The sequence below is a fragment of the Equus przewalskii genome, chromosome 15 (assembly GCF_037783145.1).
Source record: "Equus przewalskii isolate Varuska chromosome 15, EquPr2, whole genome shotgun sequence".
In the NCBI taxonomy this organism is placed as follows: domain Eukaryota; kingdom Metazoa; phylum Chordata; class Mammalia; order Perissodactyla; family Equidae; genus Equus; species Equus przewalskii.
The window spans coordinates 54,809,149-54,829,136 of record NC_091845.1 but is presented as its reverse complement, the minus strand read 5'-3'; the positions used below and the strand labels follow the sequence as shown (position 1 = coordinate 54,829,136).

The 19,988-nt window shown below is 39.5% G+C and overlaps 1 protein-coding gene and 1 long non-coding RNA gene across 12 annotated transcripts in view; one reads left to right on the top strand and one right to left on the bottom strand.

Annotated features, from left to right (window-relative positions):
- GADL1 (glutamate decarboxylase like 1) overlaps positions 1-19,988 on the bottom strand; it is a 158,046-nt gene that overhangs the window by 16,229 nt on the left and 121,829 nt on the right. For 2 of the 11 annotated variants that reach the window (XM_070575910.1, XM_070575914.1), the window contains exon 16: positions 15,098-15,189. The exons of 8 other annotated variants lie outside the window; for them this stretch is intronic. In XM_070575910.1, coding sequence (XP_070432011.1) covers positions 15,133-15,189 — 57 coding nt within the window. In that variant the 3' untranslated portion in view covers positions 15,098-15,132. Of the gene's footprint in view, positions 1-13,548; positions 15,190-19,988 lie in introns of those variants that run through there. One more of the 11 variants, XM_070575913.1, reaches the window with a different exon arrangement.
- Positions 1,914-19,637, top strand: LOC103567707 (uncharacterized). The gene is made up of 3 exons (XR_548761.2): positions 1,914-2,114; positions 16,344-16,452; positions 19,406-19,637. It is a non-coding gene; the product is annotated as an uncharacterized lncRNA (long non-coding RNA).

Genomic DNA, 19,988 nt, shown 5'->3' with positions numbered 1-19,988 from the left:
GACTAGAATTATATTAAGCCTATTTATTAACTATGGAAAATTAATCTTCTCATCTAGAATTATGGTGTTTTTCAGTTTCTAAATGAGGTGGTTTTAAAAAATACGGATGCAAATGCTTTGGCACTCCTCTCCAAGAGATTTTCTGAATTGCAGAGGGTTTGTTGTGGGTTGGCAGGTTAGTTACCAGCAGGATGCAGTGGACTCTGCATGGCCTGAGTTGAGGTCAGGAGAGGTGGAGTGTCCAGCTGGATCTCAGGAACACTCACTTTTTGAAGTCTGACTATCCTGAGCCCACCACACCATAAGGAATCCTAGACAAGCTGGAGAGCCCTCAGGTAGGTGTTCTGGTTGACAGTCCCAAACGAGGTCCCAGCAAAGGGCCAGCATCAACCATCAAACTTGTGAGTAAAGATGCTTTCAGAATATTCCAGTCCCAGCCACTGACTCACTCACAGCTATTTAGTCTTCCCAGATGAGGCTCGAGACATCGTATTCCCTCTATGCTCTAACCCACAGAATCCATGAGCACAATAAAATGGCTGTTTAAAGCTGCTACATTTGAAATAATTTGCAAAACAGAAATTGTTACTATAACATTAAGAGTTTTTTTTTTTGGCCTTCAAGTTTTATAGTTTTCTTCCATGGGTTCTATACTTTATTTAAGTTAACTCTTAGTTATTGAATGTGTTTTTTGGTATTGTGGTGATGAAATTATTCTGAATAAAAAGCTGCCTTCTAACATAAATTTCAATTTTCTACCTCCTAGTTTCTTACTCTGTACGTAAGAAAAATAATTTTGAGATAGTCAACTTTTTATATCACTATAGCAAATTTCTTAAAGTTATTTATTTGATGCTCTTGGGTTTTATACATACACAATCACACAATCTAAAACGAATGCACTTGCAGTGGCTGGCCCCATGGCCTAGTGGTTAAGTTTGGTGCACTCAGCTTTGGTGGCCTGGGTTCGGTTCCTGGGCATGGACCTATAGTCGTCAGTGGCCATGCTGTGGCAGCGAACCACATACAAAAAAGAGGAAGAGTGGCACAGGTTTTAGCTCAGGGCGAATCTTCCTGAAGCAAAAAGAGGAAGATTGACAATGGATGTTAGCTAAGAGTGAATCTTCCTCAGCAAAAATAAAACAAAAATGAATGCATTTGAGTCTTCTCCTTTAAAATATTTCAAAGCTCATGCCTCTTTCTGGTCATTGCATTGACTAGCACTCCCAGGACAACCTCCACACACAACAGTGAGGGCAGGTGTTCCTAATTTGTTACTGAGTTTAACGAGAAGACTTTCTGAGTTTAATATTAATCTAATGCATCATATAAACAAACAAGAGAATATAACCATGATGCAACCTCTAAGTCTTAACATTAATTTTGAAGGTCATTCAACACGTATTTTAGTAGATTCCTAAGAGCTTTTTTCTTGCTCTATTTTAGGTGGGAGAAATAATTTTGGATTACTTTCTTGATTTACATGCTCAGAGATAGGTAGAAAATGATGAAACTGCTTTTAAAAACCTGCTTTTGCAATAATGGAGTTCTGCTGAATGGAACACTAAAAACAGAACCTGTGTGGCGATCCCGTGCGCTACCCTGGCGGGCTAACCCATCTCTTCACACAGCTTTTTGGAGTCCAAAAATGCTACCTAAATTAAGTTTTTCAACCTGTGTGAGTGGATTATTGTGTGGCTTCCTGAAATAATCCCCTCGTCTTTTAACACAGTTCTGACCCAGTTTGGGGAAGTATCTTTAATATCTTGTTCTACTTCACTGACCTCCAGGCAGAAGAGCCAAAAATATCTGCATTCAACTGGCAACTTTCATCTTTAGGCTTACAAAGAGGTCAGCTTTCTTTAAAAAGGAAACTGAAACTTACATCACAAGGCAGCTTTTTAGGTGATTTTACGTTCTACTTTACAAGCCTGACAAATGGAAGGCAGAGACCTGGAAGAGTCAGTCGAAGTGCCTCAGAATAGTGCATACCTATTGATGGGAGCAAATCAAAAGCTGTTGACTGGGCCTGCTTTTACTACACCATCAATTATTTGTCAAGTCATAGGCGCTCACCTCAGAAAGAAAAACAGAAACACATGCTGGAAGATGAGGTAAGGCTGGGTTGCTAGAAGAAAAGACAGAGCAATAGTCTATCCAGAAGAGGGATGGGATAGTGAGGTGCTTACAGAAAGCAATAATGCCGAAACTGCACAACACTCTGATCACCTAAGTGATGGTTAGGAGGATGGATGTTTTCTAGTTGGCAGATAGGGAATTGATTGTTATGGCCCGCAGTAGATTTTCTTATTATTTTCAATTATTCAAATGTCCTTCTTGCTTCAAGAGTATGTATCCTTGCCTTTGCCTGGTAACCTGCAGTGCCTCCCTGTAGCAGGAGTATGTATCTCCATTCCATTGTCATGTGATCAATTCTGAGCTGAAACTTTAAGAACCATTGTGTGTTTCTTCCAGCCCTTTCCTCCTTTCCCTTTGCTGTGAGAATGGCATGTCTCAGGGAGGGGCTCCTCCTTCGCGGGGACGTTGGGTTTCAACCATGGTCTTTAGACCATGGGGCAGAGCAGAGCTGCCACTAGACATGAAGTAGACATGAAATGTGTTGAGGAAATAAACCTTTGTTATCATAAACCACTGAGTTTGAGAGGGAGGGCTCATTTGTTGCTGTGGCATAACTAAGTGAAATCTAATTAATACAACTCAAACTAACATGTATTAGGCCAGATGTAGGATGAGTCCCATTTTAAAGGAAGCTAAGGTACTCCCATTTGTTTGAAAGTTTGGCTGTAATAAGTTTTCTCTGCGTTAGACACTGGAGACTAAAGCCTCAAACCCTGAAGATAATCATGCACTTAGATTTCCATAGGTAAAGTCAAAGCAATGATCTACGATTCTAAGCTGTTATTCAGTGAGTATCTGCCATCATAAAAGTCATAGAGAGATAGTATCAATCTACAGAAGCCACAGACAGCAGAACACATGTGAGTGTAGCTGTGTTCCAGTAAAACTTTATTTGCAAAAATAGGTAACGGACTGGATTTGGCCTCAGGCTGATCCCTGCCATAGCATAAGAAAATTAAAAAAAAAAAAAACACAAACAAAAAAAATCTTAAAACAAGCCTAATGTTTTACAACCACAGTTGTATTGTTTTAACATCAAAAGCTGCTCCATGGCCACTGAAAGACATAGATAATTCCTCGGTTTTCCCATATGTAAAAAACAGACAATAAAAACAACTTCATAGGTTTTTGTAGGAATTAATTCAGATGAAATATAAAGTGCCAGTAAGTAAGTACTCAATGAGTTTCTATTCCTTTCATCTTTCTCTGTCCTGCTATACAAAACTCAGAGTGGATTCTCAGTGAAGGCCTGTTTAATGCGTGCCAAGTTAATGAATGAGGTCAAACAGTAATGAGGTGAAGCAAGAATCCTTTAAGTCAACATTTGCTGAGCAATTGGTTTGATAAGACAAACTCATGATAACTAAGAATAAATATTAATATATGTCATGATTTACATGTCCATTAATTAGATTCCTAATTATATTGACCGAACAGAGAAATGCTTTCTTTTCAATTCAGGAGCATATTTTGAATAATAAATAATAATTCTGTGCTCTACACCAAAGTCATGAAATTCCCAACATCTTGCATTAGGGCTCTGTCCTGCATGGATAAGGGGTAGGAAAGAAAATCTCAATACTATCTGCTCAATTAAATAGAAGTCAGTTTTGTGATTTATTACACTCAGACTAGGAAGTCAAGTTTTCTTTCAAAAAGCAATGAATCTCAATATGTTGCTCTATGTTCTGTTAAATGTCTTCTACCATAAATAATTAGGATCAAATATGCTCAGGAGCCCATGGCCAATATCCACCATCTTTGGTGCATGGGCCAAAGTGACAATTGTTGAGATTGTCACTTTTTACTGCCTGTAAGTTTAAATACCACCAGATAAAAGCATATTTACTTTTCCAATACATTTTCTGCTTGATTTAACATTTTAAATTTATCTTTCAGCCCTACCCTGAAGTTCACCTTGCCCTAAAATACAAAAATCCTCCTCCCATTCTTTCCATTTCTTCTACTGTCAAAATAATGGCCAATGGGATTCACAACCACACAGTGTCTTTTCTGTCCATGAGATAGATAATCTGACATGCATCAAATCTATCACAGTTCCCTCATAAGACATCAAGGCAGGGGTGAACACCTTCCTCCTGAACTGGTATAAAAAGAAATGTAGAACTCATCTTCTCTAAAAATTAGTTATTTGCCTAGGGAGGCTTTCATCTTATTCACAGAGTAAGGGAGATTTTCAAGGTAAGTGAAATTGCTCTGAGGTCGTATAGTATGGTTGTGTGCTTGAATAAACATGTGCCGGAGGGAATATAGAACAGAGAAACAACTTAATACTCACTTAATCCTAATGTTAACATAATTCAAATTGAGCCGGGGGTGGAGATAGTAGCATTTGCACCAGGCACTGAATCACTCTGTTTAGTGTTTCCAGATTGTGGAGAAATTGCCTTGGAATCATCTGGAGATGTTTGTTAAAAATACAGATTTTAGGGCACCACTCACTGCAGACCTATGGAATCTCCAATCTCTAAGAAGTTGGGCCTGGGAATATGATTTTTACCAAAATTTTCCTGTGTTTCTCATGTGAAGCCAAGTATGGGAACCTCCTTATTAAAGGAACATGAAGAACATGAGAGATGCAAATAGTCATCGCCTTAAGTATTTTCAGGTAGGCATGGAAAATGGTACCAGGGCATAGCTCATTGGGCCATAAGGTGACAGGTGGGTTAGCTTTGCTTGTGAGAAGCTTCTTTCTCTTTCTACTTTGTACTTTTCCGTCAGCTGAGAATAGTATCTAATCTTGGCTCATCAGACATCTCACACTCAGGAATATCAACAAATTAAAATGAGGTCTAATTTGGGGATGCAAAAAAAAAACTTGTCATTAAAATAACTGTCAATAAAAATTGCAATTCAAATATTTGAAAAAAATGAACCAGCACTATCAGATGTACAAAATCATACTCTATAAATTCAGCATTGTATTTCCGTGTTCCTGAGGGCCAGCAATGCAGGGAAGTGAAAATGAAATAGTGTGAGTTTGAGCACTACAGGGCAGACAATGACTGAAAAATTCCTCAGTGAAAGGATACAATTGAGGCCAGGAATTTTCCATTCTTTATCCTCACAGGTCCTTTTTGGTACCTTGTAAAATTATTGCAGCTCTATAGGGATGTCTCTACAACATGGTGGTAACTTTCAGGTTCCTGCATTTTTCTCTGTACCCCTCAGATGATTTTCATCATCGCAGACCTGAACTAAGCCTTGAACACGAAGCATACCATCAGACCCGTCAATTAGATTCCAGCTCTGCTCTGCTTAGTTGACAGCCAAATGATCACAAGTGGAACCAGGCCACTGTTCCCTCCCAGGGATTTTAACACACAATCCGTTGCATTGTCTAGAAGTTCTTTTTTCCCATGGAGCTGCCTACAGATCTCAAACATGTCATGAAAAAATTCAGTCTCCTTGGTTACTGCCAAGGATGAACCAACTGCATATATAGCTGTCAAAATGATGGTGTGTTTAGCTATCTGAATAATTGAGCAGAAGGGGAGGAGAGAGCAAGAGAACTGCGGAATTAAGTAGAGTCTGAATCTAAACACACATTAATTCTGGTGAAGGATAAATTCACATCTGTTCATACATCTCTTTGGACAGTTTTTGCAGAATCTTCAAATCCAGTTGCCCTTGGAAAGATAGTCTCCAATATATTTTGTGTGCCAAATGAATTTTCAGTATTTACAAAAACATTAATTTATCTCTTTCTTTGAAATGAAGACTCTAGACACGGCCATATCTAAGGCAACATGGAAGATTTACATAAGAGCGCACAGGGTTTATATATTTCCACTGGTCTATCATATTGTGTAAATACATTCTATTCATTACTCATGTGTCCACCCCACTCACCCAACTTGGATTTCAGTTCCTGTCAGGATTGTGGCCTGTGGTTTGAACTGACTGTCTCTACCAGGGAGTTAAAACAAATTTGCTCCTGATTCACAGCACCAGCTAGATCACGGGGGCCACTAATGATGGGTCTAGCAAGGCTTCCTGCCAATCACAAGGAAAATGCCTCCTGTCAGAACCACCCACAAAATATTAACAAGCATGGCTCGCAAAAACAGTTCAACAATATTCAGATCTAATCACTCACTGGATAGCTGTGAAAGGTCCAGTCATTCTTGAAGTCAGAAGAAGGGAGGCAGATGAGTCACAGGGACGGCTTTGTGTTTTCCCCGTTCCTCCTGGACCAAAGCAATGGTCTAAGGACTATGGATTGATTTGGAACACCATCTAGTGAAGGATTTGAGGAAGTGCATGAACGTAGAAAGAAAAATCTCAAGCCAAATTCTGATTCAATTGGTTTAATGCCTCCTTTCAGACTATTTTAAATGGTTCTGAAATGAATGATGGTGTGAGTTTTTTTTTAAGTTAGGGTAAAAGCAAAACAGAATGACCAGTGTGTACTTGAGCACAGACCAGATTCAGCTCATTATCCCACCTGCCTCTTGGGATAGAATAGTCAGTTTCTTCTCTCAGCACTTCTCATTGACTATGGTAAGGATGTAAAAATACCCCATGGAGTCAGCCCAATCAATAGTCTACTTCTGCCAGAAAGTCAGCATCTGAAAATGGCACTAAAGGGTTTGGCAAGAAAGATGCCAGGGCGCCGGATTTTCAGACATGCATCTGTCAGTCATGGCGTTTTTTGGTTAAACAGTATATGTGTCAGAGGCCTTAGCTATCAAAAAATTAAAAATTTTATTCTAGACTCAATAGCTTTTATTGCCAGAAAATCAGTACCAATAGTACCTATTTCACAGTGTGCTGCACACAAAAAGCACTGAATAAATATGACATTATTCTATAACTAGAGCTGTCAGCTAGGATTTTTAACTGGGAAAGAAAGTTGAATATAATTCAATTATTACATTTTGAATTCTTCTATATAAAATGGTGCCTCTGTTTATTTATTTATTTTTTTTTTATTTTGAACTTCTCAATTCCACATTTCATGTTACACCCCTCAGAACACTGATCTATGTGCTTTTGGGATTGAATAAATGTTATGTGACTGTCTATACTTCCCACAGGGGGAAAAAAGTAAAGCAAAACAACAACCCCCCTCCCCCCAGCCCAGCTCAATACTGTAGGACTCTTACCATAATTAACGATCAATAGTTTCTAACAAATGATCATTGTCTTATTTTGATGTTCGGAAAATTCACGTCACCATTCTTGATTATAAGCTTGTTTTGTTATTTCTAGCTGTTGCTCTGAAGGTACATGGTCAGTTTGCCATTTGGGGCACCACAGTTTCTATGAATAACTGATTCTAGCTACTTTAAATGGAACCAAAGGCTGTATTTGTGTTGCCCATGCTGCTGGGTATCCCTTTTTAGATGAAGCAAGAAAGCGTCCACCGGGTCTCCAAGCCTCAATTAGAGGGCACGGGGAAGATCGTGAGCTTCCATGATACCCTTGGTCTTCTGTCTGTAATCAGAAGAAAAGACTGACCAGAAGGCTAGACGGCTCTCACTTTCTCCTTCCAGCTCTTCCATTGTTTGATGAATGGCTAATTAGCTATCACTACCTTAATCCAGCCATGCACTGACCAACCCACACTTACTTTCAGCAACAGTTGTATCTTGGGACATTTCTCCAAGAACATAACACTTTAAACCAATTGAACTTACTTTGAACTTAGAGAATAGAGGAGTTTTCAAACATCTCAGCTGTGCTTTCCTTATGTTTATTTGTAGTCTTTTAACTAATAGGGAGGGGAAGTTTTTATCTGGCAATATTTTCAATCTTCTAGGAAACTCCTGCAAGGCACCTGCAGGCAGGTAGAAGGGCGGGCTGCCTCTGCTTAGTGGTTTAGAATTCCACAGTCCCTTGTTACTTGCTCCAGCTCAGCATCTAATACAAATAAGCTGCTGAGGCACCCTAATAAGGAGTAATGGGGAGTAACAGTCACCTTTCAGGGAGGGGTAAGAAAACATAAAAGTGACTATCGTATGAAACAAAATGGGTTAAATACCATAAACTGAAGTAGAAAAAGTGATGGAGATTTAAGACATGGTGTTTTACAGCCAATGATCAGGGCTGATGGAAAAGAATGCTTTGACAAAGGTCAGGAGATATTGCTGGTACTCAATTGGCTGTGTGGTATGTAGGTTACTTATTATTAAGCAGGTTAAAAGTACAGGAATTTGCAAGTAACTCCTCTTCCTTGTTCTTCAAAGTAGGTTAGAGGACATTTCAGATTATCCTCATATAACATCCCTCTCACTCCTGTTCTGACATGCTTTCATGAATGGGAGAGAAGGGGTTAAAATTGCAATAGAAAGAGCATACAACTAGGGATGCTGGTTTGCTCCAAAGAGTCCTTATTTGTGCATGTTTCTCTGGTGTAATTATTAACAGCATCCATTTCACTTTCAAAAGTGGCCTGAGTTGGGCAATACACTGTCTAGTCACCTGACGCATACCAACAGCCTGTCTTATGAATGCTGTGTAAGTGAATGGAGTGGACAAGTGGCCCTGATGCACTGGATAATCATCCACTGGCACCACCAGCACTGTCGCTCTCCCTCTGCTTAGGCTTCCAAAATGCCAGGTCTACTGAGATACCCACACAGCATTCCAAAGGGGAGACTGTGTGAAATGTCATAGCTGCTACTGAGAGGGCACCAATTTATATTTTCAAAGGATGGACTAACCTACTGGGCAAAAACTTGTATTGCTCCCTTTCTTTCTCCCTGTGGCCAATCTTTTGCCACAATTGCTACAACTAATTGCCCATATTAGCAATACACATAGACACAATATACACGTAATTTGTTCTTGGTTTCATATTGCTTGATTTAAATCAGTATCTTATTCAAACTAATTTATTTTCATCTTGACTCAAAATAAATGCTGATTTATTTGCCTGACTTGAGAGCTCATTTTTTACTTACAATGAACGTTAGGGCCTGGCAGAGCCTAAAATCAATAGAACATTATCTATTTTACACATTTTTGGAAGACACAGGACATCATCTGTACCACAAGGTCAACTTTTGCAGCAAATGTAAAGGGAAATGTGCTTTGGTAGAGAAAGAAGTAAAGAACTATTTCTTAGGCAAACTGAATATACCAAGCAAAAGAGAAAAAAAGCCCTCCAGATTTTGAATGAAGTATCTGGGAAAAATAGGTTAACAGGAAAATTTAAAGAGAAATGATTTGAGGGGCTATCTTCTCCCGCTTCCCAATCTAGTTTTTCCTACAGCTGTGTCCCATAAATGCGTACTGAGAAACTCAATTAGATTTCTGTGGCACTGGCGGTCCCCAATGGTCTTACCATTTCACTGTTCCTAGTTTTAGAGGAAACCCCTTGAAAACTTCCGCTGGTTTTTGTCACAGGAGGATTAAACAGCAAAGCTAAACCCAGCTTCCCTCTGCACCTTTAACCAATTTTGTTCCCCTCTCTTCCCAACAAGTGAATGGCAAAGAGTAATGAAGCCAAGGATGAAAAGAACAACAAAAAAAGAGCCTTGCCCACGGCGTCTGAATAAGACAGGCTGAGATTTTGAAATTAAACCCAGCAGGCGGAAGGCTTCCAAAGGCCGCCCAGCCTGTCCACTGAAACCGATTTCATTAGAGCGCTGTTGTGGCTTCTCACTCCGCACACAAAAGGGACCTGACCGAGGACTTCACTGAGGAGCTTGAGCAAAACAGGTGGCCCTGAGGTGGTGCTGTGCATGGGGTTTTCTCAGATAATTTCAGGGTTATTACCAACAGCGTGCTCTTCTTTTAAATTTAAGGGAGGCCAGATTCACAAACTGAGTACTAGCCCAGGCTGGCATGAGACCAAGTTTAATTTTCATTTTAGACACTGTAGGGCCCACCTCTGCCTATCTAACAGTTCCAAGTTGCAGTTTAAGCACAAAATCCATTGAAGGGGTGCGCTTTGCATGGAGGTGTAGAAATTTATGGTCAAAGATGACAGGAATAACAGTGGAGGCTGTGCCACAGCCAATCTCAGCTTTTGAAGAATGCCCTGCATCTGATAAGTTACTACAGTTACTATAAATTTCAGACAGCCCTGGTAATAAGGATTCCATGGGACACTACTGGCTTCATTAAGTCTCAAGGAGTTATAAGTGACTGATTCCCTGTCCTTTCTCTCTCAACCTCTTCCCCTGGTAGTTATCATTGGAGCACACTCCACAGCAGGATGACTGTAGCTGAAGTGCAACATGAATTGTTCTAGAAGAAACCTTCTCCATCTCTCAGATCATTTGTGGGTTTCTAGAAAGTGTTGGAACTCAAAGGTTTGTTAGTTAACATTTGAGAGATGTTAATGATGAAGAGGACCAGAATTTGTCACCCCCAAACATGAATCTTTGGCATAAGGATTATTTTAGGCTGATTATTTTTTAGAAACACCAGACACAGGGAAAACCCTAAAAAATGAATAGAAATTATCCTTTTATAAGTATCCTATACATTCATGAGGGAAATCTCCATTTATAAGGGTGTGTCCCTCTCTGTACCATTAAGAGGGGGATGACTCAACCTCTAGAAATCCTTATCAATGGAAAAGGCAAGGATTTAAATCTGCATAACAACCTTACCCTTGTTTACTCTGTTTTTCCTGGTTACCTCCCATAATTGACTTCCCACCCCCAATGTCTTTTTTTGTCTTTAGTTATAGATGGTATTTAAGGTGGTGGCTTGGGCTATTTTGGGGAGTGACTTAATTTTCTTGGGTCTCTCCCATGTATACAGGAGGTATACATGTTATTAAACTTCTGTGTGTTTTTCTCCTGTTAATCCGTCTTTTATTATAAGGATCTCTCAACAAAGAACCTAGAAGGGTAGAGGGAAGATTATCTTTCCTCTCTCACCATGACATGTGAAAACAATCCAACTGTGTAGAGATTAGTATTTTGTTCTATTTAAGTTTTAATAAAATAATCATTTCTTAAAATCTCAAAAAATAACTGCTGCAAAAGGTAGGTGGAAGTCAAACCAGTATAAGTGGATGATGACAAACTGGTTGGACCGTCAAACTCAGCTAAGAACTGAGAATCTGCATTCTCATCAACTTCAATCGGTCTAGAACACTCTATCATCAGTACGTACTTAAGGATTAAATTTTAAGTTTATTCAGATTCCTAAAGGAGAGTCATACTAGGCATCTTCTTAAACCAACTTCTGTTTAAAAACCACTGTCGTTGCCAATAGACAAATGCAATGTTTTCTCTTATTGGTGAGACAGTGATTTACTGACTCTGCGATATCAATCTGCTAAGTAACCTTGTGAAATATTAACCACACTCCAAAGACCCACCTCTAATTGCATGCAAGTGGAAGGAAATTGCCTTCAGATTGTGTGAGTGGAAACAGTTTCAATTTACATTACATGCTCTACACGTAACAGCATTTTTCTCTCTGATGTTCATTCCTTCGACTCAGAAGTCCTTCCTCAAAAGCAGCTTTCCTAGTTGCAAGTACATCTTTAAAAACACAGTCACAGGTTTGTATACAATATGAATTTTGCTCATTTATCTTGGTGAATTGGGGGCTTTGCTTGTTGTTTATTTTTAAATGTTCTTAATATTAACTTTTAGGTAAAACAGAATATAATACTCTCTCAGGTAGTCATTTTTTCAATCTAAAAAGAAACTGTTAAGGAAGGATGGTTTCTTGTAGAAGAGTGATGAATGGGAAACCCTTTTCCCACCCACCATCATTGAGTTTGTCCAGCAAAAAAACCAAAGACCAACAGAACTTAAAGGATAACTTGTTAGTCCTTCTCCTGAGCAATACTTAACTTCACTCTCTTAACCCCATATTTACCTATGAGATGAGGTTTACAGGAGGCCCCAACTGATATTTGAACAGTAATATGAGGAAACCAATGTGAATCTAGTAGCCCAAATATAAAGTACCTCTCCTTTGCTTCTGAACTATTAAACTCTAAGGTCACGTGTTCCTGTGTAATCTTTAGCGAACTCATAAGTTAGAAGAAAACAGGCTAGTTTCCTTTACATTTTAATCCACTTATGAGGTTCCTCACTCAGCACCTTCATTTTAGTGGGCCCTGCAGAAAAGGAAAAGGTACCTAGAATCTTGAATAATCAGAGAAGAGGAAGCAATTGTTTAAAATGACATCTCTTTCTGTTAGGAGCACTCTAAAAGTCATGGCCACCCATAGAATTTCTCCAGGGGGGCTGAGGGCCACTGGCATCATCAATTTTATTCTATATCTTCCACTTTCAAGTGATACACTCCATTTTAGTGATAGACAGGCTCCTGTAGAAAAGCATCTGATTGATATGTGGCTTCCAGATGAATAAAGACCCTTTGAATAAAAAGAGAAAAGTAGGTATATTGGTTTGGCTTTGAAGTATGACTCCATCGTTTTCCACTTTCTTCATGGTTTCAAGTCCAGTGTAGTGTAAGAGGAAGGAAGGGCACCATTTATTTTTATCAAGCTGTGTAAAGAGGGACCTACATGCAAGCTTTTAGGGGAGTAAGCTATAATTTTATCCAACTGATGAAATTAAAATTATCAGGTAATATTATAAGACAGATTCCTTTGGGAAAGAAAAACGGAGTGTGCTGTGACTACATTTTGAGAGTACATTCAGCCACAATGATGAGCATTATAAAGCCTAAATCCTAAAGGGACATGGAACAGGATAGCTTCATAGGAATGCCGATGACAAACTTTTGAATCTATAGGAGCCTAGGAGTGTCAAGAATATGGATCCAGATTCTACAGCTTAGCTGACAGATGATAAGCGATGTATTACCTCAATGGCTAAATATTTAAGCTTCATGGAGTGGAAGATATTTGACTGGAAATGAGCCAAGAATGCCAAATTAGAAAAAAAAACCCTGCCTGTGAAATTATACTGCAGACATCAACTCTCAACGGCCCCAGAGCTCCAGCTTTCTCAAAGCTGTGGTCCACAGAGCAAATTAAGCAGTGAGAAGTTTACTGTGTTTAACGGAGATAAACAGGCAAGGGTAGAAGATGTAATTACCCAGCAGGTTTTTCTGAAAATGGATCTTAACTCTGTGCCATGAGGGGCAACACTGTAGGGCACTAGTTTATTTTCCTTATTTTTTTTCTTTCTGAAAAACAGTCTCTCACTTGCTTGTAAGGAATTAAAAAAATTTTTTTCACTGACTAATAAGATGGTCAAATATCAAAACACCAAGAGATTTTCACTGGGAAAGCAGACAAAAGGAGAGCTACTTCAGCATTACAGTAGCTCTGAAGAGGATTTCCGGGATGAAGAATACTGTTCGATCTAGAGGATTCGCACTTATACTAAGGACTAACCTTTACCTTACTGTAAATTATATCCTAACTAGATTTCTCTGGGATATAACAGGAGATAATAATTATTTATTGATTCAAAGGTGTATAAAGAGAGGTTTGCATGACAAAACTACCAGCCTGATTTATTAAAGAATGTGGATTTTTTTTTTCTGGTTATTAAATAGCAACAATAAAACAGGATAGTTCCAATATAGCTCTTGGAAGAAGACAACCACCAGAAATAATTTAAAATGTCTACATAGTAAAACTTTTAACAAGTCCAAAATTTCTGTAAGCCAGCACTGGAATAAATACAAAGATGATTATTCACACATTAAAAAATTATATTAAGTTAAAGGATTGGTGAAGATTCTTCCTCTGCTTAGGGCATTGTGCCTGTCCTAGGAGAGCTATCTCCTTTGCAATACCATTAGGGCAGGAAATTGTCAGGGTTTTTTTTATTAGGGTGTGGCAGTTGCAGAGAACATACACTTGCTGAATGATGGTAATATTATAGTTATTTATATGTTTAGCTGTATAGTTATCTGTATGTATATTATATATGTATACATATATGTACATGTAGATGTACATATAGTACCTTTATATGTTTGTCTGTATTTCCCCATTAGACTGTAAGCTTATTGAGAACAGAGAGCCTTCATGGAACAGTGCCTGACACACTGAAATGCTCAATAAATATTTGTTAAGTCAATGAGTGAAGGCAACAAAAGCTAAATGTCCAGAAACACATGTCATGAGAGAAAATGATTTAAACATGTGCCAAAGTACACTCTCTTTTCCTACTAAAAGAGAGTGAAAGGTAATCACGTGTATACCCAACATTCATATATATAGTTCCAAGTCAGCCTTAAATGGTTGATGCTTTTGTGTGAGCATCACTGGTAGACTTCCACAAGCCTTCTCCTATATGTCTATGAAGACCTCAACTTCCAGATCACCCATAGGATCACCCCACCTAGGCCTGGCAGCAGAGACCTTGGACTATTCAGGAGACACTTGCCCCTCCATTCACCAAGCAGGAGGGAGCTTCATGGAATGCCTTGCAGAGACAGAATGACTCACCAGTCTTTGGACACATACAATTTAGCTATGCCAAGAAGCATTCCTTTTCACGTCATCCTTTGATATAATCATCTTTTCATGGACCATGAAAACAACATGGAGCTTGGTGACAGTTAAGAACTCAATTTAATTTCTAGCTCCACTGCAACTCCACCTAATTAACTACCTAATTTACTGATCTGGGCCTCTGTTTCCTCATAAGTAAGATGGGAATGATAAGAATGAAATTGACTTCATAGGATTCTTAGGCAAGTCAGGTGAGATTTTGGATGTGGAAACACTTGTCAAGTCATAAACACTCTGTAATGTGTCATGTTATAGAGAAAGGTGCCTTTGTGGTAGAATGATTGCAAATATAGTACTAATTCTCTGGGCCTCTACCATTCTTTGCAATGTGACTTTGAAATTCCTCCCGTCAATAGGTAGAGTCTACTCCTCCACCATACCTCCTCTCCAATCTGGCTGGTCCTACAATTTTCTCCAGTCTATAAAAAACAGCAGAAGTGAGGGTGTGCTAATTTTGAGCCTAGGCCTCAAGAAGTTTTGCAAACTTCCATTTGCTCTCGTGGAACCTTACCACTCCCAGGAGAACGAGTCCAGAATAGCCCGATGGAGGATTAGAGATCATGTGGAGGAGAGCTCAGTTGTCCCAGCTGAGGACATCCTGGTCCAGCCTACAGCAGCAAACACAGCCACGATCAGCAGAACTGCCTCCAGGACCCATAGCTGACTGCAGGTGAAAGACTGAGCCCAGCCAAGACCAGCAGAACTACCCAGATAATCTTAAACTCATGAGGAGTGATAAACGCTTACTGTTTTAATCCATTTGGTTTGGGAGTGGCTTGTTATATTAGCAATAGCTAACTGATACAGCATTACAGCCTCCTACCAGAGCGTTGCGAACATGTCCAGAAAACAGGGCTACCAGAGCCAGAAAATGTGTGGTCTGGTGAAATAAGGACAACTGTATGGTTCAACTTTTCTCTTCAGCTTTGTTCAGCATTTCCAGGGTGGTTTTAGCCACAATGCCTGGCTGACCTCAGGACTAAGGCTGAGAGCTTCTGATCTCAGCAGAAAGCCTGCCCTTAACTCACAGAACACCACGTGAACGGCTGGGCTTCTGCTTCCAGGGTGTGATCTAAAAAGAAAATAAGAAACGGTCTCCTGGATCCTATCAAATCCCTCTTTAAGTACGGTGCCCCAATAAAGAGCCAAAGATGCAGGCAGGTCTCTTTTTAAATATAGCTTCTGAAATCAACCCACCCAGCCTGACATTTGAAAATCAGCTGATTCAGGAAAGCAGGAAGGGATTAGTTAGCAAAAGTGAAAAAGGAAACAGATCAGAGGCTAGATCATCAGAAGCCTGTAAAACCATAAATGCTCAGGAAAATTTGCATGGAAAGTGGCAAGGTAGTTAAAAAAGAAATGAAAGAGTAACCCATCAGTTCCTCTTTATGACCAAGTATGTACTTGCTCACAGAGCTCCGGCCATGTACAGCCAAGGCTAATGTAATGCCATTAGTGAATATTCTGAGGATAATTACAGCCCATGGATTAATGGTTGCCTTTATTTCTGCCTTGCTGTTTGCATTTTGTTTATTTCCCAGGGCTTAACCCCTCCCATAGAGTATGCATAAGCGGAATGTGGGCCTAGAACTCCAATCATCCAAATTTTTCTTATGATTAATAGATTTGATGCACACAGTTATGAGAACTTGAAGGAATTCTACAACTCCTACAAATATATTCCCACCCTTGCTTAAAGGGTTCTCTTTTTATATTACACCTTCTGGATACCCAGCCTTCCCTCTTTCTTCTTTATTAACAGAATATACCAGCAGCAAAGTTGCTCAAACTACCAGCAGATCAGCAAAAAGTGAGAAAAAGCAGCTGAGGTCAAGATGGGAAGGCCAGGTACCCATCAACAATGATTGCAGGTAACATTTAGCAAGCACTTTGATATGTACTGAGCACCATGGTATACAGTCGTTATCTCAACAATTCCATGAGTCAGGTATTATTAAACCCATTTTACAGATGAGGCTTGGCAAGATGCAGTAACTTGTCCCAAAAGTTTCAGAGCTAATTATTGGCAGAGCCAAGAGCAAAACTCAGTCTGGATAATACCAAAGAACTCTCTCCACAACCATTTGAACCGCAAGCTTTGGCTCGCACACACAGTTACATGAACCAAATGTTTCACCTTTCTGAGTTAAATTTGTTTCTTTGTGAAGGCTTGGTCCAGCTCCCTGCAGAGCCCCTCCTAGGCTGACAATTTTTCTCTGGGGCACTCTTTGTAGCCTCTCCCAGCTCTGCCTTTTATCAGATTTCCATTACCTATACTTCGCCTTTTATCCTTTTTCCTCCCTTCCCTTTACCACAAACCACAGTGTCCAGGCTTAAAAACTTTAGGATCAGACTGGTTCTTCCACTGACTAACTGACTAACTAATTAACATGAGATGCTGAGCAAGTAGCTTACCCTCTCTGAGGGTAATAATAGAATCTATTTCATAGAGAGGACGAAATGACATTATAGATATACCAGGCTTAGCACAGTGTAAGATAATATAGTAAATACTCAGAAAGTGTTACAGAAAAATAAATACAGGCCTTCCATGAACATACAGATTTGGAGGAGAGAAAAAGCTAAAACTAGTCCTAGATTCTCATTACTGAGAAAAAGGTTTCCACAAAGACCCCATTCAGGAGGACTCCATTGTACTCTATTGTAAAGCAAGACTTTACATTCCTTTGCTACTTTACAATCTGTAAAGTACTTTCATATACAGAATCCTATGCCATCCTTGACATAAGGCAGCACTTTCTAAGACCTGGTATAAATGCCACCCTCTTGATGAATTCTTCCCTGAGCTTCCTGTAGAAGACATTAGGGATTGATTCAGCATTGATCCAACTTCCTTCTAAATGAAGTCCCTTCCTTTACTGGAGAGGCTCATGCATTTCCAGACTCTCTTGCAGCTAAGGTATCTGATGCGGTTGAGACTTACCCAATCAGATACACTAGTATAAGCCATAATTGCAGAACTGAATTAGGTGGGAGAAGAGGCATAATGATAGGAATCCATTTTTGCCAGGCAGATTGTAGTTCTAGTGCTGGCATTTTGTGGCAGATTCACAATTCACCAGACTGGCGCAGGAGGAGCAGCCCAGTTCTGGGGCATGGCTTTGAAATATTTGTCTTTTTAGCCCTCCAATGATTTGTGAGTCTTTAATTCTCTATAAATCCCTTTCTTCCTAAATTAGCCATAGTATATTCTATTTTCTGTACTTGATCCCTAAGCAGTCACTTAGAAGAGGAATTCCTTTTGGTCTCTCTTCTGTGCCCACAGAACTTTGTTCCTGCCCACAATTATTGTTACACTTGACTTTTCATTATAGTAACTTTTAGATGCGACTGTCTCTTCTTCAAATTGAAGGCTGAAGATGCTATGTCATTTTCATCTTTGATTTTCTCCACAGTGCTTCGCACAGTGCTTGGCACAAAGCATGTGCTGAATCAAACTGGGGCAGGTTCCCACAGTCACACAGTGGCAGGCAAAAGACTCATCTTGAATTATCACTAGATTTTATTATTCCATATTCTATCTGTTGTTAAATTATGTCTAAATTGCTAATTTTAAAAGTAACCATCTTTGTTTGTGGTAGACTAGGTAACTCTTCAGAAATATCTATTCTCACCTCCTCACTTCCATGGGAGTAGTATATTTCCCTGCTCCACTGATATTGATTTTGGCCATTTGGCCTTATACTGGGGTGGAGTTAGTCTTCAACATCCTTTAATGTGGGGTGCAATTACACGATTTGCCTTGGCCAATCGTATGTTAGCAGACATGATGTGATAGAAACTCTTGAAAGTTTCTTAAACATTTGGGCTTGTGCTGTTGTGTCTCTGTCATTGCCATGAGACCACACCTTGGATAGTTCACTGGTTCAAGGAGCAGATAAGAGGTTCACGGAACAGAGCCATCCCCAGCTGAGTCCAGCCTAAATTAGCCACCCAACATCTCCCCTTTTCCTCGTTCATCTGTAGATGCATGAGCAATAATGCTTACTGTTTTATATCACTAAGGTTTGGTGGTTGTTTGTTACATAGTATCATTGCAACAATAAATTATGTCCCTGGAAAGGCAAAAAAGGAAATACTCCCTTTCAAGGGAGATTGGATGTATTAGAAAGACAAGGTGCATCTTGTATGAAGGTTAACACTTTCTTCCAACACATCTCCTTCCCTTCACACCCATCTTCCTCCTTGAGACTCACCTCCTTCATTTCCATAACAATATATATTGCTAGGCTCTAGCTACTTTCTGATCTTACCTTACCACTACCCCCACTCTCATTATGACTTATCAACAGATGTCACTCAAGAATTTTGCTTTCTTCATTAAGTCCTCTTTTCTCCTTTAAGTATCAATTTCAGGGACTTGCATCACTTTCTGTGGAAACTCCCAAACTCTATCTCCAGTTCTGAAGCTTTCTTTACGTCATAGCCACTGAGTTCTAGCTACCACAGATTGTCTGCAAACGATATTCCTCTTAATATCTCACACGGTACTCCCCAAATCATGGTCAGCAACTTCTTCAGACTTACTCTTCTGTTTCCTCTTTCTTTTATTGATTATTTCCCAGATCATCCATACACAAAAATCTCAGTATTAAACAGTTATCTTCCTCTCCCCCAAAGCACACTCCAAATTTAATAATTGTCAAACACCGTGTAGTTGAAATAGATGTGGTTTTGCTAAGTGCTCAGAAGTTTAGTTTAGTGGAGCTTGTAAGTTAAAGGAACACTGTTTGGAATAATTTTGTAAAGCAAAGAGTGACTTTGGTAATGTGACTTTGCCCTGACTGTGTTCTCTAATTTCAGGATTTTCACTGTGCACATTTTTCTTGAATTGAGGGCAGAGTGATGATGGACAGAGTGGTGATGGAACCTCCTGCATACTAATAAAAAAGACTGTGAGCATCACTGAGGGTTTTGGTGGGGAGAAAGGACGGAGGGAAACTGACCATTCTCACTGCAGTTATCACAATTAGGGGCTGATGTCCTAGCTGTCCTATTCAAAAATCAATGGCTAATAAAAAACATAAGCAATACTAACTTAGACTGTCAAAACAGGTATTAAAATTTACCATGCAGAACACAGCCCATAAAAATTTTGCACCTAGATTTCTTTTTTCACTCTAAAAGGATATCACACTATCACTGTTTTTTCTTTCTTTCTTTTTTTCTTTTGTTTTGAGGAAGATTAGCCCTGAGCTAACATCTGCCACAATCCTCCTCCTTTTGCTGAGGAAGACTTGCCCTAAGCTAACATCCGTGCCCATCTTCCTCCACTTTTATATGTGGGATGCCTGCCACAGCATGGCTTGATAATCGATGAGTAGGTTCACACTCAGGATCCAAACCGGCAAACCTTGGCCTGGTGAAGTGGAAAGTGTGAACTTAA